The 24,947-nt window shown below is 45.9% G+C and overlaps 1 protein-coding gene across 1 annotated transcript in view; it reads right to left on the minus strand.

The window, feature by feature from the left end:
- Window positions 1–24,947, minus strand: part of MGA (MAX dimerization protein MGA) — an 801,076-nt gene that overhangs the window by 10,391 nt on the left and 765,738 nt on the right. The window contains 1 exon segment of the mRNA XM_030215215.1: window positions 18,375–18,530. Within this exon segment, the coding sequence (XP_030071075.1) occupies window positions 18,375–18,530 (156 nt within the window).

A 24,947-nucleotide genomic window follows, 5' to 3' on the forward strand; every position in this document is an offset into this window, starting at 1 on the left:
CTAACGATTTTTAAAAAACGAAGAATGCACCAAAAAAAAAAGTCACACATGCTCAGATCGGTATTCAAACGTACAATGTATCAAAGAATCACAATACACATCGGTAATCGGCCCCTAAATCATGTGCAGAGCAGCCAAGCGTTTTGCTGGCTGCTCTGCGCAAGCTGCAAACGTAAAAACAAAACAAAAAAAAAAGCCACAACAAATACACGTGGCTACCCGGTCAGCAAAATCCAAAAACAAAGGATCGGGAGGGGGCAAGGGCGCTCATCAGGAGCGTCCTGTATGGACGGCCTTGCCCCCCTCCCCCGCTGCTCCCCACTTTCCGCCACTCCCCCCCCCCGAAAAAGCAAAATGCTAGCTGCCCCGGTCCCCCTCCCTTCCTGTTCCTGTGTTCTACAGAGCTAACTCCGCCTCCCGTCATTCTTCTGCCCCGTGCCCCGCCCCTGCTGCCCCCCCTGAGGTCGACTACGCCGCTCCCCCCCTCCACCGAGACCCCCCTCCCTATTAACGACCCGAGCAGCGCCTCTCACCTCTTTCAGAAGCGCTGCACGAGCAGGAAGATCTATTGTGTTGGTTGTAGAGTCTCCATGACGTCTTCCCTGGCCCAGGCCCCGCCTCCTTCTGACGTAGGTTACTTACGTCAGAAGGAGGCGGGGCCTAGGCCAGGGAAGAAGAGACGTCATGGAGACTACAACCAACACAATAGATCTTCCTGCCCGTGCAGCGCTTCTGAAAGAGGTGAGAGGCGCTGCTCGGGTCGTTAATAGGGAGGGGGGTCTCGGTGGAGGGGGGGAGCGGCGTAGTCGACCTCAGGGGGGGCAGCGGGGGCGGGGCACGGGGCAGAAGAATGACGGGAGGCGGAGTTAGCTCTGCAGAACACAGGAACAGGAAGGGAGGGGGACCGGGGCAGCTAGCATTTTGCTTTTTCGGGGGGGGGGGGGGGGGGGGGCAAGGCCGTCCATACAGGACGCTCCTGATGAGCGCCCTTGCCCCCTCCCGATCCTTTTTTTATTTTTTTTATTTGATGTGTTTGCTGACGTCCTTTGGACCAATCACAGCGCTTTTAGCTCTGCTAATGCGCTGGGATAGGCTCAAAATTTGTTTATTTTTTCACTTAATGATTTTTCCTGGCACAGAGCTGTCCTAACGAGAGGTCCAGACCTCTCGTTAGTTTTCCTGCCTTTTTCCTGCGTAAAGGCAATCGGAAAAGGTTAGTGCATGTCGTTTCAATGGGGTTTTCACACTAATTGCTCATCTCCATTCCGTTTTCGTTAGCTGCTGGCTTCCTCGGTAAAAGCCCTTTGATGCATGCAACGGATCAAATTTTCCTCGTTGGAGGGTCATTAAAGGCTCATTTAGCTTTAGTGCATCTGCCTCTTGGAGAGAAACATATGCTGAGTGTGTGAAATGTAAGAAATAAAAGTATATTTTATGAGTTTAAAGTGAAATGTGACATTGAAAAAAGGTACTTTGATATTGAAAGTGAGCCTTGGTACTGAGAATGAGATGATTTGAACTTAAAAGTGAGTACTTAAATAAACAGACTGCCTTTCTCATGGCTGAATACATGTGGGGAAAACTGGTGTGATTCAGGTGAGTGAGAGCTGCAGATGAGAAATTTTAAACCAAATTTAGTTTGGTTTGGAGTGAAACAGAGGTATGTCCCTGCATGCAGTGAATGGAATGGTTACGTTCTAAGGGAATTTAAGGTCATGGAAAGTTGAATGAGAGTCTGTATGTTAAGGTATTAAGAGGACACATGGCTGCCTATCCTGGTAAGAGTGAGAGAGGTTGTGCTTTGTGCTGGAAATTGTACTAAATGAGAAAGCCTATAAGGGTGTCAGGAAAAAGTGTGTAAGGATTTTAACTGTGACACAGGGGAAGGACTGAGAGGTGAATCTGTTATTTGGAGAAAGAAGCTATTAGGCTGTGTCTGTGGAAAAGGTGTGTTTGTGAGTGCTCTGAGTTCAGTGCAAGGTTGGAGATCAGGTGGCAGATTAAGCACTGCTTTTGTATGAGTGTGCTGTATTCTTCAGATTGATCTGATAGCTGTGCAGGGAAATGTTATGTTTTTATGTGAAGTCTGTGAGATGGAATGTTGTATTACTATTTGAATATGGAATGTGTTACTGTGTGATGGTTCTGAATGCAGTGCTGAAGCCTGGATCATTTTAGACTAGGGAAACAACAGTGAAAAATAGGCTGTGAAGTGAGTACTCCTTTAACTTATTTTATTTCAATTAGAGAGTTTGGCCACAGTATTGAGAATTGATTAATTGTCACCAGAGTGGAGTCAGTTCCTGGACAAGCAGGGAGTTTAAGGGCTTTGCCTCCATTTATTTTCTTTATAAGTGAGGTTTTAGGAAGAAGAATTCTGTAGATCATCCGCTGAAGGATTTTCAGATGAGCTCCAACGCAAGAAATACATCACCTAAATACATTCAACCACAGCTAAGTAACATTGGCAAAGGGTGTTGAAGGACATATAGTTTTTTTGGGGTTTACAACATTTTAAGGGAAAACTGAAGAACAGAACATCAAATATAAAAAATCCATATATACATGTAAAACTACATTTGAATGTTGAATATGTTATTGCAGTTCTATTAAGCCACACACTAATTGTGATTTTGAGTTTATTTGAATGAAAATTTGTTTGCATTTGTATTCAATAAAGAAAAAGATAATTTGCAAATCTGAAGGTGCGGTTCTTCCAGTTCAGGAACAAATCCTAAATTTAGCTTCTTTTCCTCCTTTATTCTTTGAGAGTAAAGGACGAGGTTAGTTTATTTGTTCCACTCCCTCGGCTGTGAGTATGTGTTTCCTGGATATTCGCCACGACTACAAACATCAGTATCTGGGAGCACATCACTACAGTCTAGCCGAGAGAGGTGGTAACATTATGTTAGTATATTTCCTCTATAAATTGTGGAGTGTAATGTGAGAGCCACCTATGTGGTCATCGTCTGCCAGTGCCTCCATATGCCTGTGTATGGAGTATCCCGCTTCCCCTGTTCCCATTCCGCCATCTGTACCATACTGGCCTGCCCTTTAACGGGGGGGGGGGGGGGGGGGGGGGGGGGGGGGGATTTATCTATCCAATGCTGCAATATGACTTTTTGCGAGCACTAATGCCAAGAGGACAAATTTGCATTTATGAGCAGAGAGCCCCTGATCTACAAGGTCAGCATCAGAGCCTAGCAATAATATACTGTATGACCACTCCAACTGAACTTGAAGAGCCCCTTCCAGTTTTCCAAGGACTCCCTTCCAAAAATCCTGGAGCACCCAGCATTATAAAAAATGGTATACAATAGTACCTTTACCACGTTGGCATTTATCACAGTCGTCCTCCCATACACCCAGCATCTTACCCTGGCATCTAGTGACATATGCAATGTGTAATATTTTAAATTGAATTTCATGGAGCCCCACATTAGGGGTGGTCTTGAAAGCCAAGAAAAAGCAGCTGGAGAGTTCCTTCTCTGATATCTCCGACTCTATTGGTGAGCTCCACTGCTTTGCTAGCTGTGCAAAAAGAGGTAGCGGTCATCAAGCCAGTCCCAACTTATACCAGTAAGATAACCAATTGTGCTCCGGTGGCAGTTGCATAAATGTATTGTCAAGTTTAGTGAATGTCGGGTACGTGTTACCTAGTTGTCTCAGAGACTGCACATAATGCACAAGCTGCAAATGAGAAAAGAACAGTTTCTGTGGCAGTTGCCACTTGGATTGACATGACGAAAAAGAAGGGGGACTACCTCCACCTACTTCAATCAGCTGTCCGACATACCGACACTCCATTTGAACCCATGTTTGAAAAGGTGATCTCCCCTGCCCCGCTGAGAACTGAGGGTTGTTCAGTAGTTCCAAAAATGGGGAAGCTCCTCCCACCCCCCCCACCCCCAATGCCAAGCTAATCTCAACGGACGCAATAGCGGAGACAGCTTAACTAGCGGTCCGGTATTGTGTGTAACCGAAAAAAACCCGAAAACGGCTCGGCCTCACTTTCCCACACACCTGCAGGTGCGAACACCCGCATCCCCGTGTGCAGTTCATGAATCCATCTTAATGCTGCTGCGACATTATAAAGTCTGAGATCTGGTAACTTAACTCCCCCCTCAGTCCTTTCCCTTGTCAACTTATTGTAACCAATACGCGCCCTCCAATTGCCGCATATAAAGGAGATTACTCCCTGAAATGCTCTCGCGTCTTTATCTTTTATCCATAAGGGCATCATCTGAAGAGGATACAAGACCTTGGGGAAAATCACCATCTTCACCAGGGCCACTCTACCCAAAAAGGAAATGGGATATTCCCTCCATCTGCCACACAACCCCCGAATTGCCTCCAGTTTATCACTCACATTCTTTTTATACATTAGAGTGAAATCCAGATGCAAGTATACCCCCAGATATTTTAATGGGCCTACCAAACAAGCCAAAGGAAAGTTCGGAAGTTGCCCACAAGCACAATTAGAAGACGCCATTGCCTCCGACTTCTCAAAGTTGATCTTAAGGCCTGAAAAAGACCCAAATTGCTGAATTAAATCAATAAGTAGGGGAAGTCCCCAAGACGCACGGCCCATAAATATTAACATGTCATCTGCAAAGAGATTAACTTTATATTCTTGCTCCCCCACCTGTATCCCCTGGAGGTCTACCAATTATCGAATTTTGCAGGCTAGTGGCTCAATGGCTAGAACAAAGAGCATAGGAGACAAAGGGCATCCCTGTCTTGTACCCCTTTTTATTGTGAATGAATTGGACAGTTCTCCATTTATCAGTATCTGGGCTGTGGGTTTACTATACAGTGCTCTCACCCCCGACAAGAATTCCCCATATATGCCGAATTTCGGTAAAATCCAAAACAAATGATCCCAAAGTATTTTATCGAAGGCTTTTTCCGCGTCCAGGCTAGCGATAATTGCATCCCCAGATTCCCCCCCTTAGCTTGTAAAGCGCTCAAAGCCCTCAGAATATTTGTAGAGGCAAATCTGCCCGGTACGAAACCCCATGGACCAATGAGGGAAGGACCCGCCCCAATCTAGAAGCCAAAATGCTGGCAAACATTTTGATGTCTTGATTTAGTAGGGAAATCGGCCTGTACGAGCCCAGCTGTTCCTTATCTCTCCCTGGCTTTGGCAACACTACTATGGTGGCATGAGTCAGATCACCCACGGTCCGACCCGGTGTGAGCAAAGCCTGTCCCAAGTCACCAAAAGGACCCATCATGTGTACCCCCAAAAGTTTATAAAACTTGGGCCCCAGCCCATCCGGCCCGGGCGCCTTTGCCAGTTTGAGCCTCTTAAGAGTGGCCTGAATTTCCTCCCCCCTGTATGTGCGCATTTAAAACAGCTAGCTGGTCTGGGGCCAATGTTGGAATACGAAGCCCCCTAAAAAATTCTGTGCACTTCCCTGAGTCACAATGCCCCGAATCAAATAACGTTTGATAAAATTCCACAAACGCTGCATGAATTTCTGACTCCCTTTCACACATCTCCGACTGCGATTTAATACGAGAAATCACCTGTTTCGCAGGCCTGTTATGGACTAAACTCGTTAACAACCTCCCCGCCTTATTCCCCCATCTATGGAGTTTATGTTTGTATAATTGAATATCTCTCAGGGCCCTTTGATTCAAAAGTTCATTAATGTTATTTTTCAAAACTTTATATCTGTCCCTCGCTTCCTGGTCCCCTCTCAAGGCTGCAACTCGAGCGTCCTGCAATTGCTTTAACATAGAAAGAAGTTCCCCATCTCTATTTTTCCTCATATGTGTTGTGTATTCTATGATTTTACCCCTCATTAGTGCCTTCCCTGCTTCCCAGTACACTACTTGGTCGGTGTCTTGCGGATTGTCGTCGCTAGGTAGTGCTGCCACTCCTCAAAAGGCTTAAACTCCGGGTCCAGGTATAATGTAGGGTTCATTCGCCAACCCGTTGCCGTCCTTCCCCTTAAACTCTCCAGATCTACCCATACCATACTGTGATCTGACACTGCGCCTGCTTCAATACCTGCCCTACGAGTCTTCGAAAAAAGAGAAAGAGATATCAGTATGTAATCCAATCTAGCCTGGACCTTGTGCACATGCGAATAAAAGGTGTAATCTCTGTCGTCTGGGTATAAGGCTCGCCAAATGTCCACTAACCCCAACTCATGTTGTAGGAATCCTACCCCTTTTCCTTCCAAGCCCTTAAACCTCTTCTTTGGAGGGTTGAAGTCAACAAGAGGGTCCGCTGTGATATTAAAATCCCCCCCCCACCCACCACTAGTTGATAGTCACTAACAGGAACCAGTGCTGCCAACAGGGAGGAAAAGAATTTGTGTGAATAGACATTAGAAGCATACACTGAACACAGAGCCACCTTCCTTCCCTGCAGGACGCCTACCCAAACAAACCGCCCCTCTGGATCTTGTATAATTTTATGTCGCGTGGAGTCCAGGCCCTTATTAATCATTACAGCCACCCCTCTTTGTCTACTGTTGAAAGAAGCAAATGCCAGCTCCCCAACCCAACCCTGCTTCAGCTTGCGGTGCTCCAAATGCGAGAGACGGGTTTCTTGGATGAACAAGACATCCACTCTCAAATGTTTGTTGTATTGGAGAATTTTAGATCTCTTGACAGGCGACTGAATGCCATCTACATTTAATGTGGCCATTCAACCACCCCCACCTTACCTCTGACAGAGTAAATCTGCCAACAGCTCCCCAAGGCGGTGCCCCAGCTAAACCGCCTCCTTGGAGCTAATATCATGAGCATCTGTAGCAATGGTGGCTCCCCCACACTCTTCACCACTAACTGTTCAGCAAATTTTCCATCCAGCACCAGTTCCCCCCCTTCCTCTCTATCCCTCCCACATCCCTCCCCCTTATCCACCCTTCCTCCCCTCCCCCTACCTCCTTTCCCCCCACCCCTGACCCCTTCATCCACTCTCTCAGCCATCCACCTCCCATACATCCGCCCCCTCTCACTCCTCTTCGCACCCCACTCTCTGTACTATAACCCCTCGCCCCCCTAAGGTATACCCAGAACACAGTGCCCCTTCCCCCCTCTCTATAGCACACCTACCAGTTTACTCTTCCACCTTAAACCATTCCCTCTAAACAGGCTAACAGTATAGTATAATAACATGCACAACGTGAACACCAAACCCCCAACATGTCCCACTGCTCTGCGCATCAAATACGCAGGTCGCTTTCTTGTATTCCAATAGACAATGTATCTGCATAGTCGACCTGTCCGATACTCTTCCCACGTCTGGGGCGCTTGTCCTGGCTGTCGAAAAGCTTCACAATGACGCTCACCAAGTGTGTAACACCCCTCAGCAGAAGTATCTCATCAGCTTCCCTTGCTTCCCCGGGCACAAAAATAGTTCACAGACTGTAATTGGGAACTGAAAGAACACTAGCAGCTCCACTTCGCTGCCAACATCAAAGCACTGTTCCCTGTAACACGTTGAGATCTCGCCCTCTGTGCCGCAAAGTTGTTTGTGCCATCAACCTTTCCGGTTACTCGGATGGGAGCTTGTCCAAAAATGCCTTAAGCTCTTCCGCTTTGGTCAAAGTGACCATACGATTGTCGTAGGAAATCCGGACCTGAGCAGGATATTGAAAGGCAAATTTAATTCCTTTTGTAAATAGTTGGGAACAATATGGTGCCAAAAAGCTTTCTCTGTTCCGTAACTCATACCGAAAAGTCTTGGAAAAGTAACAGCCGGGCACCATTGTATTCAATCACATGTTGTTTTTTAAAATAGCTCCAATATTTTGGCCTTTATTGCGTAGTTAAGGTATCTGGCAATAACCGGTCTCGCCTTTCCGGAGTGTTCCCTGCGCACTCCGATTCTATGTACCCTTTCCACGTGCACACGGCCTACCTCCGAGGGTAGCCCCATGGCTTTCGGGGTCCAGCTCTCAGCCAGCTCTTGGAGCTCACTCTCTGGCACACTTTCAGGAACGCCTATTATACGCAACTTATTTCTGCGTCCCCTGTTGTCCTGATCTTTCACTCTTTCAAGTAGTGTGTAGACCTGGGACTCCAGGGCTCCAATTTGAGTTTCTGCTGCTGTTAACAAATCTTCCTGCGCTGATATGCGTTCTTCCGCCTGTTGAATCCTCACCACGTGTCCCGTTACACTATCTTTAATTTCCCGTGTGGAGTTTAGCTAGTTTATCTAGTAGCTGATATAGGTTTCTCATTGATACGTGCACCGTGTTTTCTTGCAATCCCATCAGTGCCACAGAGAACTGCAGCGAAGAGGCCGGTGACGCCATCTTTTTCACAGCAGTGTTCGACTTGTCTCGGCCCTGGCACGACTTCACCGGCATCTCCTCACCTCCGCTATCACAGCAGCCTGTCCCCAGCCTGACCGCACTCCTCACTCGAAAATCAGGCAAATTGCGTCGTGAAGAGTCATAAAAAAACGGATTATTGAGAGAAGGGGAGAGGAGCCGAGCCAACAGACGTCCGCTCAGGCTGTAACCATCACGTGACCCCCACATATATAGCATTTTATATCCATTTTCCACCATATTACTAGCCATTGACACCAAACTGGGTAAAAATCCTCTCCCAATCCTGTGGAGCGTATCCATCACCTCAAGCAGTTTCCCACAGCCACATTGAGCCTGCAAAAAGGTGGGAAAATGTGGGGTACAAAGACAATAAATAAAATAAATAAATAAATATATTTAATTGGAGGTACAACCTGCTGGATTAAAGCCTTACACAGCTAACCCCATTCACCGCCCACTCCAGAGGAGTGTCTGCATTGCACAGGTCCAAAAAAAGCATGCATGCCTCCTAATAAAATCAGAGACCTGTAACAAATGAAAAGCAGCAGCATGTGCCAACCCATATTCCTCTTCCTGCTCTGAGAATGGGACTAAGGCCCCCTCTTCCATCAAATGACCCAACTGGGTCAACCCCTTGGTCACTCATCCTCGATAACAAGGGTCGCTATGACCAGGAACAAAGCTCTCAGCCACTACAATAGGGGTGGCCCAGAAATAGGCCCTCCCAGAGAAAAACCAATGCCTAGTGTGGACCGAGGTTCGCAATGTCAGGGTCATATATGTAGTCACCCTCCCAACCAGAGCCCGTAAGAATGGCAGAGGAAGCCAGGGAATATGGGCTAAGAGCATTCTTGTGAAAATATGTTGCTCCGTGTGTACCCGGGTTTTATGTGTATCTCGCTGCCAGGCCCACTAAGAATTTTAATTGAGCTGCTATATAATACTGCTGAAAATTGGGTACCACACCCCCGTGTCTCCTAGACTGAAACATAGTAGACAGAACCACTCGTGGAGGTTTACACTTCCAAATATATAGAAACACACTGTGGTGTAGTAAGCAAAAAAAGGTTTGGAGGCAACTCAATCAGAAGTGCTACAAACACAGCAATTTAGGCAGCACCGTAATCTTAATGGCGTGGACCCTACCAAGCCAAGAAATATTTAAATGGACCCATATGTCCAAGTCAGCTTACAAGCAGCTCAACAAAGATGGCCAATTAACATTTTATAATGTCCCCCAGTTTGCTGTAAGATGAATCCCCAAGTGTTTGAGGGTCTTTGGGGCCCAATGGATGTCTCCACGAGATATCATTTGAGGGTCAAAGAAATTCATAATTTCAGACTCAGCTAGATTAATTTTAAAGCTGGAAACATGGCCATTGGTCTCCAGGACATCCATAACCCCGGGTCCCATGGAGAGCTTAAGGTAAGGAGCACATCAGCAGCAAAAAGTAACAGCTTAGTCTTAGTACCTCCACCAGGAATACCCCGGATATCATCCCGCTACTGAAGCAAATGGCTCCATGGTTAGAGTAAATAAAAAGGGGGAAAGAGTGCATCCCTGTCTCGTGCCACTAGTCAGTTCAAAGCTGTCACCATATGCTCCCACTGATTTGCAGGCTACATAAAGGCTTAGTGTAAATAGTGTGAACCCAGGAGAGAAACCGCCCTGTAATACCAACTTGAGAGAGAGTCCAGAACAGGAAGGGCCAGGACACCCAACTGAATGGCTTTTCTGCATCAATGCCCATTACCAGCTCTGACCTCCCCTGTTCCCGCACTGCACAAACAACATGCAACACTCTCCGATTATCATCAAATGTTTGGTGCCCCATTATAAAACCAGTCTGATCATCCTGGATGAATGTGGGCATATAAACCCGTAAATGGGTAACCAAAATCTTTGTGAAGATAATATAGTCAGCACCGAACAAGGATATAGGCAGGTACAAGCTACACAGAGTAGGGTTCCTTGCCTGGATTTAAAATTAAGGTCATTCCCGCCAACCTCCATGAATGGAGAAAACTCATCTCCATCTTGCAAAACTGTTTGAAAGCACAAATAAAAGCACTTAGAATACACATTGAGGCCTAGATTTACCGAGTGGCAGGTCGTCACAGCCTGCAAAGTTTCTCATCAGGCGCAGTTTCAGGCATATATAAAGTCTTATAAAAATAAGTAAAAATCTCGCTAATTTGCTGGGGGTCCCTACACCCCCCCAGCCTTGAATTGCTAGGATATGATTTCTGACTTTTCACTGCAACCTCCCTGACTTATTGCCAGTTTCAAAATATTCCTGTTGTAAGGACTGCATTTGTTCTGCAATTTCCTCAAGCTCCAGGTCTTGAAGAGCACCCGGAACAGCTTCTAGCTGGACGAGATCCAGGGTGGTGCTTATGTTGATGGTCTAACAGGGCCAACTGCTGCTGCGAGGATTCTTGCTTTTGTGCTCTTTGCTTATTCCTATAGGCCCCCAAAGCAATAACTTTCCCACATAAGAATGCCTTCAGCTTCTCCCACAAACTCCTTGGGGAGATGTCAGGCTTATCATTAAACTTGATGTATTCTTTAAGGGCTCCTTCCAAGTAGGTCACATTCTGCAGGTCCAACAGGAGACTGTCACCAAACCACCAGAATAGAGTGCCATGAGTCTCTAAAACCTCCTAAATGGACAGCCATACTGGAACATGGTCAGACCAAAGGTGTAGCTTGATAACCGAGTGATCCACCCTCCCCTAAACCAATGCTGGTGTGGGTATCATGCACCTCTGAACGGTCGGTGTAATCACGCTCTCGCTGATGAAAATGCCTCCAGGGGTCAACCAAGTCCCATTTGGAAAAGAAGCGTGCAATTGTTGCCTATCAACATTGCCGTACTGGATCCCCCAAGGTTGAGTTCTCTAAATTTGGATCTTGAGTAAGACTGAAATCACTGCCAAGGATCAAGGAAACCTCTAGGAGGGAGGCAGAGTTTCAAGCTCCTGAAGGAAAGCTTTCTGCTCAGAGTTTGGGGCATACACATTATTATTATTTGCTACATTAACAAAGTTATACAGGGAAGGCCCTACATATGCCTTTAAAAGGCTATAGTGACCCTGTTTATCTCTTACTATATCCTTTACTTCTGGATTGAGGGACTGCCCAATCACCATCCCGACACCACTGGATTTATTTGAAGCCAGATTAATGTGAGGGTAGCGTTATGATATAAGAGATGCTCATGTGTGGGCTTAAAGTGAGTTTCTTGAATAAATCCCACTCCCATAATCAAGTGTTCTGCTTCCTTGAAAAACAATTGGCGTTTACGATGTATATTAAGACCTTGAACATTACTTTGGGGTGGTGTGGGTGGGAGGTTTATTTGGGGTGATGGGGAGGTTTCGACTAGTGTTTGGTAAATGGGGTTTAAATTGTTAGCTGGTGCATTCTTGTAACTTATGTCAGTTTGCTAACATCAATAAAATGTTTAAAACCTAAGACCTCAATGATTTAGAGTAAGCAGTATCAGCAATCTAGAGGATCCCATAACCAGAGAAGCTTTTAAACTAGCTTGTGCAAAATACCAAACAACAAAAAGAGAAAGCTACTTCTGCAACTCGAACAGTGGCAATCAAAGAAAGATAAACATTCAAAAGATCCTCCCTCCATCACAAACCCCTCTACCCCCTCCCATAACAGTCCAGGGGACCCTTACCAAACAAACCTTGTGGGTAAGGAAATCTCCAGAGTCCCCCCCCCCCAATCCCACTTCATTGCATAAAACCATTGATGAGGCAGTAACTGCCTGAGCAAACGGCAAACATGAAAACCTGCCAAATAGCAGATGGGCAATGAGATAATAATGGGTGACTTCCATTACCCAAATATAGACTGGGCAAATGTGACATCGGGACACGCTAGAGAAGTACAATTCCTTGATGAAATCAAGAACAGCTTTATGGAGCAGCTGGTGCAGGAGCCGATGAGAGAAGGAAAAATTCTAGACTTGGTCCTTAGTGGAGCGCATGATCTGGTGGGGAACGTTATGGTACTGGGGCCACTTGATAACAGTGATCACAATATGATCAGTTTTGATATCAACCTTGAAGTAACTATACAAAGGAAGTCAAATACGTTAGCGTTTAACTTTAAAAAAGGAGACTATGATAAAATGAGAACGGTAAAAAAAAAAAAAAAAACTTAGAGAGGCAACTGAGAGGGTAAAAATGGTACAACAGGCGTGGATGCTATTCAAAAATACCATCCTGGAGTCCCAGGCCAAACATATTCTGCAAATTAGAAAAGAAAGACGGAAGTCCAAAAGACAGCCGGCGAGGTTAAAAGTGAGGTGAAGGAAGCTATTAGGGCTAAAAGAAAGGCCTTTAGAAAATGGAAGAAGGAACCGTCTGAAAATAACAAGCAGCAGCATAAGGAGTGTCAAAGCAAATGCAAGGCACAGATAAAGAAGGCCAAGAGGGATTACGAAAAAAAGATAGCAGTAGAGGCAAAAAAACATAATAAATTTTTTTTGGTATATTAAAAGCAGGAAGCCGGCAAAAGAATCGGTTGGGCCACTGGATGACCGAGGGGTAAAAGGAGCGATCAAGGAAGACAAAGACGTAGTGGAGAGATTAAATGAATTCTTTGCTTCGGTCTTCACCGAGGAAGATTTGAGTGGGATACCAGTGTCGGAAATGGTATTTCAAGCGGACGAGTCGGAGAAACTTACTGAATTCATGGTAAACCTGGAGGACGTAATCGGGCAGTTCGGCAAACTGAAGGGTAGCAAATCACTTGGACTGGATGGTATTCATCCTAGAGTACTGATAGAACTGAAAAATGAACTTGCGGAACTACTGTTAGTGATATGCAATTTATCCTTAAAATCGAGCGTGGTACCGGAAGATTTGAGGGTGGCCAATGTAACGCCCATTTTTAAAAAAGGTTACAGGGGAGATCCGGGAAATTATAGACAGGTGAGTATGACGTCGGTGCCGGGAAAATGGTAGAGGCTATTATTAAAAACAAAATTACACAGCACATCAGAGAACATGGATTACTGAGACCAAGAGAGCACGGCTTTTGTGTGGGGAAATTTTGCCTGACCAACTTACTCCAATTCTTTGAAGGAGTAAACAAACATGTGGACAAAGGGGAGCCGGTTGATATCATGTATCTGGATTTTCAAAAGGCGTTTGACAAGGTGCCTCATGAAAGGCTAAAGAGGAAATTGGAGGGTCATGGGATAGGAGGTAATGTCCTATTGTGGATTAAAAACTGGTTGAAGGATAGGAAACAGAGAGTGGGGTTAAATAGGCAGTATTCACAATGGAGAAGGGTAGTTAGTGGGGTTCCTCAGGGGTCAGTGCTAGGACCGCTGCTCTTTAATATATTTATAAATGATTTAGAGATGGGAGTAACTAGCGAGGTAATTAAATTTGCTGATGACACAAAGTTATTTAAAGTCGTTAACTCACGAGAGGATTGTGAAAAATTACAGACGGACCTTACGAGACTGGGCGGCTAAATGGCAGATGACATTGGAGAAGTGGCCTAGTGGTTAGGGTGGTGGACTTTGGTCCTGGGGAACTGAGGAAGTGAGTTTGATTCCCAATTCAGGCACAGGCAGCTCCTTGTGACTCTGGGCAAGTCACTTAACCCTCCATTGCCCCATGTAAGCCGCATTGAGCCTGCCATGAGTGGGAAAGCGCGGGGTACAAATGTAACAAAAATAAATAATGTGAGCAAGTGCAAAGTGATGCATGTAGGAAAAAAGAACCCGAATTATAGCTACGTCATGCAAGGTTCCATGTTAGGAGTTACGGACCAAGAAAGGGATCTGGGTGTCGTAGTTGATAATACACTGAAACCTTCTGCTCAGTGTGCTGCTGCGGCTAGGAAAGCGAATAGAATGTTGGGTATTATTAGGAAAGGTATAGAAAACAGGTGTGAGGATGTTATAATGCCACTGTATTGCTCAATGGTGCGAGCGCACCTTGAGTATTGTGTCCAATTCTGGTCGCCGCATCTCAAGAAAGATACAGTGGAATTGGAAAAGGTGCAGCGAAGGGCGACGAAAATGATAGCGGGGATGGGATGACTTCCTTATGAAGAAAGACTAAGGAGGCTAGGGCTTTTTTCAGCTTGGAGAAGAGAAGGCTGAGGGGAGACATGATAGAGGTATATAAAATAATGAGTGGAGTGGAACAGGTGGATGTGAAGCGTCTGTTCACGCTTTCCAAAAATAGTAGGACTAGGGGGCATGCGATGAAAATACAGCGTAGTACATTTAAAACAAATAGGAGAAAACTTTTCTTAATCCAACGCGTAATTAAACTCTGGAATTCGTTGCCGGAGAGCGTGGTGAAGGCAGTTAGCTTGGTAGAGTTTAAAAAGGGTTTGGACAGTTTCCTAAAGGACAAGTCCATAGACCGCTACTAAATGGACTTGGGAAAAATCCACAATTTTGGGAATAACTTTTATAGAATGTTTGTGCGTTTGGGAAGTTTGCCAGGTGCCCTTGACCTGGATTGGCCGCTGTCAGGGACAGGATGCTGGGCTCGATGGGCCTTTGGTCTTTTCCCAGTATGGCATTTCTTATGTACTTATGTCACGCCACAGATGTCCATAAAGGAATGAAGTACAGTATGTAAGGGAACATCCCAGAGCTAAACAAAGAAAAAGGAGAGCCAAAGTACCATATCAGCAAGATGAAGACAGGGCAGTGGCTTGCCACCATTGCTGAACTGATGGTCCTTGTCGAACCACTCCTGCCTCACTAGGAGCTCTCTCTTCTGTGGGTTTCCAGAGGTGCGCTGCCAACAGCATATCCACAGCCTCTTGCTGTATAGTGACTCTGTGTAGGTGATTCTGAAACAAGAAGTAGAGGCCAAATGGATAAGGCCAGCGGTGGTGGATGTTATTAGCAGTAAGGCATTTGGTAATCTCTAGGAAGTCTTGCCGCTCTCTCAATGTAATAGCAGACGTCTGCGAAAAATTCCACCTTAGCATTCTCACATGTGATATGGCCCACCTGTCATGCAGCATGGAGTAAGAAGTCTCTAGGGCGATCAGCTGATTTAGGTCCTAAGGCCCTGTGAACTCATTCAAAATCAACAGATGGCAATTCCACTGACAGGTCTGCTGCTAGGAGGAACTGGTGGCAAATAGATTGCATGAATGCCTCAGCCTTGAGCTTTGGAACACCACTGCTCTCAAATTATTGCAGCTTGCTCGATTTTCGCTATCCTCTATCTTGGAGAGGAGATCCTTTTGCTTAGCTTCCATAGTTGTGTATCAGGATTGAAGATCTACAATACCCCCCCCCCCCCCCCCCCCCCCTCATGGTCGATGATGCACTCCTCAAAATCATTCAGCCAGTGTCCCATGTTCTTCCACTGATCTCCACAAGCCATCCACATCCTTGTTGAGTTCTTGTTGCACATGCATAATTGTGGCTTTTAGATCTGCTATCTACGTGCTGAGTTCGACTCGACTCTCTGGCCTATCTTCCCAAGTAGCGCCCAGCTCATTGCCAAAAAGTACCGCCTCTCGCTCCAGCTCCTCGGGCAGAGGCACCATCTTGCCCAACGCCTGCTTGTCTGACTCTGCCGGCTGGTAGGCAAATGCCTTTAGATCAGGTTTTCCTTTTCTACCCATCATCCAGGAACACTAGAATGCTTAAGGAGCATTGAGGGAGTCTCAGCAGTTAAAGGCTGCCATTTCTCCAGTGATATCAACACTAGCAGCCCTGCCTTAGACATACCTTGGTTTTATCTCAGTATAACACTGGAGCCATAGTGTTATGATTCTGCTAGACAGGCAGGGGAATGACTGGGACTTGCTTCTGATTGGCCTGTTAGGGATTGAGCTGACTTCTGAAGCAGCAGACGTCAGAAGTCAGATCTATTTAAACCTACCTTTCTCTACAGTCCATGCTTTAGCGTTGATCCCTGTCAGCTGAAGCCTGTTACCCTCTGTCTGTGCTAGTAGAACACCGTGCTTTTGTGGGAGTTTGTTTACTCCTCTAATTGCTCCTAGCTTCTCTGTGTGCTAGTTGTTCCCAGTGTATGCTTGTTTGTTTCCCTAGCTAAACTGCTTTCCCTGATTACCTTGCTTCCCTGCACCTGTGGGTGCACTGTTGCTCTGTCTCTGTGTGCTGACTGAGGTCTGGTAAGAACATTATTTGTTTTTCTCCTTTGTTAGCTTTTATCCTTTAACTGCAGTGTAAGCCCTGCTTCTCTCTGACTTGTGTTTAGCAGCCCTTCCCTTTAGCCTGCTTTTACGCTTTGTCTACTGTGCTTATCTCCTGATTCTTGTGAACATTGCCCATATCTGTTTGGTGTATGTAAAGGCAGCCTTTCCTGTTTGCTTGCTTTTCCTTTGTCTCTAGTGTCTGTTATCTGACTCTGTGGCACAGTCATGCGTACTCTTGTGTGTGGATTCCCTAGATCCTTGAGTGCTGAGTGGCACAGTCCTGTGTATTCCTACAGTGGTTTCCCTTACTCCTTGAGTGCTATGTAGCACATCCTTGTGTATTCCTTTAGGTGGCTTCCTTTTTCCCTTGGGTGCTGTATGGTACAGCCTAGAGTGTTCCTGTGGAGCTTTGCTCTTATACAGTATGTGTCCCATTCTGTCCATGGCTTTCTTTTCCCCTGGTCATAGCCTGTACCTGCCAGCTTCTTGTCTGTCACCCTTCCCTTGTGTCACTAGCTAGCACTGTGTGCGTTGCATATGTGCCAGTCCCTTTTGGGACCCCTCGTTGTTCTTTTTCCCTTCCCCAGTGTGTGACTCGGTTCCAGTTTGGCCGTGAGGTCCGCACGCTTGGACTCTGTACGAGTGGGTTCCCGTTTGGCCGTGAGGCCCACCTGAGTGGTCTATCTCCCTTTTCTGGTGGTGCTAGTTGTTTGTCCTGAGTGTGCGGGGCTTTGTGACCGGGGTATTGCTTAGCACCTGTTTGGTCCACCCTAGGCCTTGGCCAAGGTCCTTCCTAAGCCTCGGCCTGGGCTCAAGGGCTCACGAACAGTTTAATACAGTCTGATTATAAATTTTATTGTTGACCAGAGTGTGGCACCAGTGACATTATTACCCCTTGGGGTGTCTCAGCTTTTTGCTGTTTGGTTTCTGTGGAACATTTCTGTTCTTATCTTGTTTCTCTTAATTTGAGATATGAAAATGTATTCTGGAACTGTAGCCAAAAACCCATCCCCCAGGAATCCAAAATCCATTACCTTCTCCCTTGAGCTGTCCTTATCTTCCCAATCTACAAATTTTTTTGATATGACCCCTGGGAGAAACAAGGGATTAAATGCTGAAATCACTCTCACGTTCTCTTTTTTTTATGTTATCCTATGCCTTTCTCATCCCATTGCTTTAACTAGGGTCAGCAGTTCTCAAATCTGGTTTCCAGGATATCTGCAATAAATATACAGGAATCAAATTTATATGCATTGCCTTCACTGTATACAAATGGATCTCTACATATTTACTGAGGATATCCTGAAACTCGGACTGGCTGGGAGCAGTGGCGTACCAAGGGGGGGGGGGGGGGGGTGGTCTGCGTCGTTGGTTTCCAAGAATTATTATGAAAAGAAGTATTACACTAATAGCAATCAATTTTAAAAGGCATATCTGTGGGTATCACTTCACCCAACAAAATGTCTTTTTATAAAGCTACGTTCCCAAAATGTGGGTGCATAAAGGGCCTGGTTTACTAAATGTTAGTGACTGCTAATGGGTACTAGCGTGCACTATCTGGTGCCCACAGGAATAACATGAGCATAACAGCAGATAGCACGCATTGATATTTAGTAAACTGTCCCCAAAGTGCTTTATACAAACACTTTTACATGCAAACATTTTGACAATGTGGATAAATTCTGAAGACAAAACTATTTGCATCAAACAGCATAAGTACATTGTATATGGGTAGATTTCCCAGGGTAATTTTCAAAGGGACCTTAAGTCCGTAAGTTATTACCCCCTAAATGTGTAAACTACACAGTTACATGCTCGCTTTAATGTAAAACCTAAATAGCAGGCTGACTCATGTATAATCTTCAGTACTGAGTGAGAGAAATGCAATAGTAATATACCAGAAGCAGGTGCTGTCTCAGTTATCACAGGTGACGACAGAGTAGCACTGGTGGGAACAGCAGATAGTGCTACTGGGATCGTAGAGTTGGTGAGAAAGCCCTTCACCTGGAGTGGAACTGCTGATTTAGGCAGCTGAATCATCAGAGATGTGACACCTTCAAAATAAAAGATTTGCTAATTACAATCTGGAAAGTGACTACAACTGTTCTCTGATATGTGCATGTGACGGCGTTTTTTTTGCGCGTGAGTGTGTGGAAGGTGGAATGCCTTACCTATCCTGCATCCAAGAGGTGTTTATATCTTCTAAATGACCCGACTCCTGATGACGCTGTTATAGCGAAACGCAGACTGTGTTGAGTCTGGGGTATATTGTTCGAGTGGATGTGGATTGAAACAAGTAATGGAAAACTCAAAGATGTGAATATGTTACTCGTTTAAGTATTCATTGATCCACAAGGAGTTTTGAAAAGTGATATCTCCAAACAAGATTAAAGTGATTGCACCAGTTGGACAAAAGTACAGCAGACTATCAAGTGACTGTTGACGGAATATCGTGGAATGGGACTATTAGCCAATGTTTAAATCATGAATGATCAACATGGATGGTTACAATGGGAGCTGATCTGGGTATTTAGCGAGTAGTTAGGATTGAAATGTATTAGTGAGTTTTCATGAGGGGTATGTGTTAGGTTTATTGAGGGCATGCATGGTGAGAGTGTAGTGGAAATTAAGGTATAGAGTAAGATTAAAAGAGGGTAATTTTTGAATATAAATGTTGATTAATAAAATTTTGTTTCAAGTATAACTGACTATATGTTAATATTTATGATATGAAGAGATGGTAAATGTTCAACTTGGTTTCCTGATAGATAAACCAAATTTGTCTCAGCCAGGAGAGTGCTATGAGAATCATGGTCTTGTCTGTGCTTTACATAAGTGTTGCCTATACTGGGACAGACTGAAGGTCCATCAAGCCCAGTATTCCTGTTTCCAAAAGTGGCCAATCCAGGTCACAAGTATCTGGCAAAATCCCAGAAAAATAAAGCAGATTTTATGCTGCTTATTCTAGAAATAAGCAGTGGATTTCCCAAGTCCATCTTTTATTTGTGAGAACAGGGGTCTGTGCTGGGACCGCTGCTTTTGAACATATTTATAAATGACCTCGAGATGGGAGTAACTAGTGAGGTAATTAAATTTGCTGATGACACGAAGTTATTCAAAGTCGTTAAATCGCGGGAGGATTGTGAAAAATTACAAGAGGACTTTACGAGACTGGGAGACTGGGCGTCTAAATCACCCCCATGGATACCTGAATGTGGAGTTCCCCAAGGATCCCCCCTATCACCAACTCTCTTCAACCTAATGATGATACCTTTAACAAACTTCTAGCCAATCAAAACCTTAATCCCTACATATATGCAGACGATGTCACGATTTACATCCCATTCAAACATGATCTAAACGAAATCACCAACAAGATTAACCAAAGCCTCCAAATCATGCACTCCTGGACAGATGCATTCCAGCTGAAACTCAACGCAGAGAAAACACAATGTCTTGTGCTCACCTCACAACACAACAAAAACTACTCCTCCACCATAACCACACCATACTGTTCTCTCCCCGTCGCACAAAATCTAAAAATTCTTGGAGTTACCATTGACCGAAACCTCACACTCGATGCTCACGTGAAGAACACAACGAAAAAGATGTTCCACTCCATGTGGAAACTCAAAAACCTTTCTTCCCGAGATATATCTTCCGTACCCTGGTACAGTCAATGGTAATAAGTCATCTGGACTACTGCAACGCACTATACGCTGGCTGCAAAGAACAGACTATCAAAAAACTCCAAACAGCCCAGAATACCGCCGCCAGACTCATATTTGGAAAAACTAAATATGAAAGTGCAAAACCCCTAAGAGAGAAACTTCACTGGCTCCCACTCAAGGAATGCGTTACATTTAAGATTTGCACGATTGTACAAAATCATTCACGCAGACGCCCTAATCTACATGCTAAACCTTGTGGACTTGCCTCCCAGAAACGCCATAAGATCATCCTGCAAATTTCTCAATCTGCACATCCCCAGCTGTAAAGGACTAAAATACAAGCTGATACACGCCACCACCTTCTCCTACATGAGCACGCAGTTGTGGAATGCATTACCTACAGCCCTAAAACTTATTGATGCAATAACTAACTTCCGCAAATCACTGAAGACGCATCTCTTCAACAAGGCCTACAAAGAGAACCCATAGCCTTACAAAACTACCTCACTAATCCACCCAGTTATTAAAGTCCACCTTCTATCCTACCTAACACCTCCCTTCTCTCTTCCCTTACCTAATCTTTGTACAATATTAATTGTATCTGATAACATGGAATGATTATGTCATAACCAAACTCTGTAAGCCACATTGAGCCTGCAAATAGGTGGGAAAATGTGGGATACAAATGCAATAAAATAAATAAATAAATGGCAGATGACACTTAATGTGAGTAAGTGCAAAGTGCTGCATGTGGGAAACAGGAGCCCGAATTATAGCTACGTCATGCAAGGTTCCACGTTAGGAGTTACAGACCAAGAAAAGGATCTAGGTGGTGTTGTTGATGATACGTTGAAACCTTCTGCTCAGTGTGCTGCGGTGGGTAAGAAAGCAAATATAATGTTAGGTATTTTTAGGAAAGGAATGGAACACAAAAATGAGGATGTTATAATGCCTTTGTATTGCTCCATGGTGCGACCGCACCTCGAGTATTGTGTACAATTCTGGTTGCCGCATCTCAACAAAGATATAGTGGAATTAGAAAGGTGCAGAGAAGGGCGATGAAAATGATAAAGGAGATGGGACGACTTCCCTATGAGGAAAAGCTAAAGCGGCTAGGGCTCTTCAGCTTGGAGAAAAGGCGGCTGAGGGGAGATATGATAGAGGTCTATAAAATAATGAGTGGAGTTGAACGGGTAGATGTGAAGCGTCTGTTTACGCTTTCCAAAAATACTAGGACTAAGGGGCATGCGATGAAGCTACAATGTAGTAAATTTAAAATGAATCAGAGAAAATTTTTCTTCACTCAATGTGTAATTAAACTCTGGAATTTGTTGCCAGAGAATGTGGTAAAGGCGGTTAGCTTAGTGGAGTTTAAAAAAGGTTTGGACGACTTCCTAAAGGAAAAGTCCATAGACTATTATTAAATGGACTTGGGGAAAATCCACTATTTCTGGGATAAGCAGTATAAAATGTTTTGTACTTTTTTGGGATCTTGCCAGGTATTTGTGACCTGGATTGGCCACTGTTGGAAACAGGATGCTGGGCCTGATGGACCTTTGGTCTTTCCCAGTATGGCAATACTTATGTAACAATACAAATACACGTCAGAATGCACGAGCTGCAAAAGAGGAGCAGCATAATAATCAACTTCAAATCATAAGAGAAGCACCATATAATTTTCAAGATAATCATCTTTTCCCCCTCCCCAATACTGCCTCCAAACCATGGCGAAACAGCACATATGAATGTAATGCAAAGGAACAGCAACTGAAGCAGTGGAGTTCTCCCCACCTTCACCCAAAACCCACCCATTCCTAATACAGAGGCACAGAACTCCAGATAATAAACCAAGGATAATAATACAAGTTAAAAAAAAAAAAGAAGATAGAATCGGCCCCCGAGCGCAACCTGCGAAGACACGACATACTGGAGTGCCTGGATTATTATAGCACCCCAGAACTACCTGGGGGAAGATGAGAACCACCCCCCCCCCACAACCCACAAATACTTTCCCTGGGTGATTACTCTCAACATCTGCTGAGCCGTGACCTGCTGAGATGCACGAACTATGGACACCAGGGACAGAAGGCTGTCTGCCCTTGCCTCGGGGAGATAAGCTTGAGATATCTGGTGTTCAGCAGAGCTCCAATGAATTCCAATTTTTGGACTGGGGTGAGATGGGACTTGGGATAATTTATGACGAACCCCAGTAGCTCCAGCACCTGAACAGTCATTCGCAGGGACTCCAGAGCACCTTCCTTTGAGGTGCTCTTCATCAGCCAATCGTCGAAATAAGGGAACACGTGCATGCCAAGTCTGTGTAAAGACGCTGCGACTACAGCTAGGCATTTTGCAAACACTCTGGGCGCAGACACCAGGTCAAAAGGCAGTACACGGTACTGAAAGTGTTGTGTTCCTAGCCAAAATCGAAGATACTTCCTGTGAGCTGGAAGTATTGAGATGTGTGTGTAAGCATCCTTTAAGTTCAGAGAGCATAGCCAATCATTTTCCTGAATCATGGGCAGAATGGTGCCCAGGGAAACCATCCTGAACTTTTCTTGGATAAGAAATTTGTTTGGGGCCCTTAGGTCTAGGATGGAACGCATCCCCCCTGTTTTCTTTTGTACAAGGGCCCTTCTTCCCCTGGTGGAACGGGTTTGACTGCTTGGGCCTGTAGAAGGGCGGAGAGTTCCTCTGCAAGTACCTGCTTCTGCTGGGAACTGTAGGACTGAGCTCCCGAAGGGCAATTTGGAAGCTTGGATTCCAGATTGAGGGTGTATCCTAACCGGACAATTTGAAGAACCCACCGGTCGGAGGTTATAAGAGGCCACCTGTGGTGAAAAAACATTAACCTCCCACCAACCGGCAAGTCGTCCGGTATGGACACGTTTGCTGAGGCTATGCTGAACTGGAGCCAGTCAAAAGCCCATCCCTTGCTTTTGCTGGGGAGCCACAGTGGCCTTAGGTGTACGCTGTTGATGAGAACGAGCGCGCTGGGACTGAGCGTGGGCAGGCTGCCGAGAAGCAGGAGTGTACCTACGCCTAGCATAGGAATAGGGAGCATCTCCAAATAACCTCCTGGATGAGGAGGTATTAGCAGAAGATGCCCGACGGGAGAGAGAATCCATAGCATCATTGTACTTCTTGATCTGGTCAACTAGATCCTCTACTTTGTCACCAAAAAGTTATCCCCCCGGCAAGGAACATCCGCCATCCGCTGCTGGAGTGAATGATCCAGGTCAGAGACATGCAGCCATGAGAATCTGCGCATCACTATACCTTGGGCAGCGATCCTGGATGCTACATCAAAGTGTCGAACGTACCCCTGGCCAGGAATTTTCGACACACCTTCTGCTGTATGACCACCTGGAAAAGGCTCGGCCTGCTCCAGAGAGAGTGCATCAACCAAGCTGGACAGTTGCCTCACCGAGTTACGCAAGTGGATGCTTGTGAAGAGCTGGTAAGTCTGGATCTTGGCAGCGAGCATAGCGGCCTGATACGTCTGCCTCCCAAAAGAGTCCAAGGTTCTAGATTCTCTGCCTGGGGGCGCCGAGGCATAGTCCCTAGTGCTCTTGGCTCTTTCGAGGCCAGAGTCCACCACCATGGAATTGTGAGGTAGCTGAGACCTCATCAAACCAGGTTCACAGTGGATCTGATATTGGAATTCAGCTTCTTTCGGGATCACGGGATTTGACAGCGGGAACGATCAGTTTCGAATAAGGACCTCCTTCAGTACATTATGCAAAGGAGCCATTGCAGCCTCTCTAAGCGGAGGATAATCCAGGACCTCGAGCATCTCAGCCCTGGGCTCATCCTCAACCTCTATAGGGAAAGGAACAGCCACAGCCATTTCCCAGACCAAGGAGGTAAAGGACAAACTCTCCGGTGGAGAAAGTCTCCTTTCTGGTGGAGGGGAAGGTTCAGAAGGAAATCCATAGGACTCGTCAGAAGAAAAGTACCTGGGATCTTCCTCTTCCTCCCACGAACGCTCATCTTCAGTATCGGACAAGACATCCCTTAGTCTGAAACTGAGCCTGCCTCGATGCCGAAGAGCGACGTCCTCCATGGTGGTGCAGAGAAGTCGACGCCCGCCTGGAGTGCAGTGAAGCTTCCTCCACCGATGTCGAAGGGGAGTTGACCTGGGTGGCAGCTGACACAGATGCCGCAGGCAGCACAGAGGTCTGGGACCTCACCACAGGCGAAGGGCCAGATGCCGCTGCAGTAGACAGTACGGAAAGCGCAAGCACCCCAGACACCGACACAGACTGGCGCAGCAATCCTTCCAGAAGCCCTGGAAGCAGGGCCCTGATGCGCTCGTCAAGAGCCGCCATCAGACAAGGTTGTGAGGTCGGTAAAGGAGTCAGTGGCAGAATCTGTTGAGGCTTGGGAGCAGGTACCGGGCTGCCAGAAGACCGACGCATTGGCACCTCATGAATAGAGGGGGAGCGATCCTCTCGGCGCAGACGCTTCTCGGGTGCCGATTCCCTCGACGCCCTGGAGCTCCCGGCATCGTGTGTTGAAGGAGAACGATGACGGTGCTTCTTTGCCTTCGCTCGACGCCCGTCTTCTCGGTGCCGGGTCTGACGAAGATCAGTCCTGGGAGGCCTGCATAACAGGAGGCCTCGAGGCAGGTGGAGACCCACTCGATGCCTCACTGCTCCCAGCGTGAATTGGTCTTTCAGCAGCCATTACCTCTGCTCCTGACGTAGATGTTTCCCTCAATGTCGATGACCTTGGTACCGATGTCGGACCGAGCCCCAAAAAGCTTTCTCGTTGGGCTTCTCGAGACGCTTGGGTCCG

This window comes from Microcaecilia unicolor, chromosome 9 (genome assembly GCF_901765095.1).
Source record: "Microcaecilia unicolor chromosome 9, aMicUni1.1, whole genome shotgun sequence".
In the NCBI taxonomy this organism is placed as follows: domain Eukaryota; kingdom Metazoa; phylum Chordata; class Amphibia; order Gymnophiona; family Siphonopidae; genus Microcaecilia; species Microcaecilia unicolor.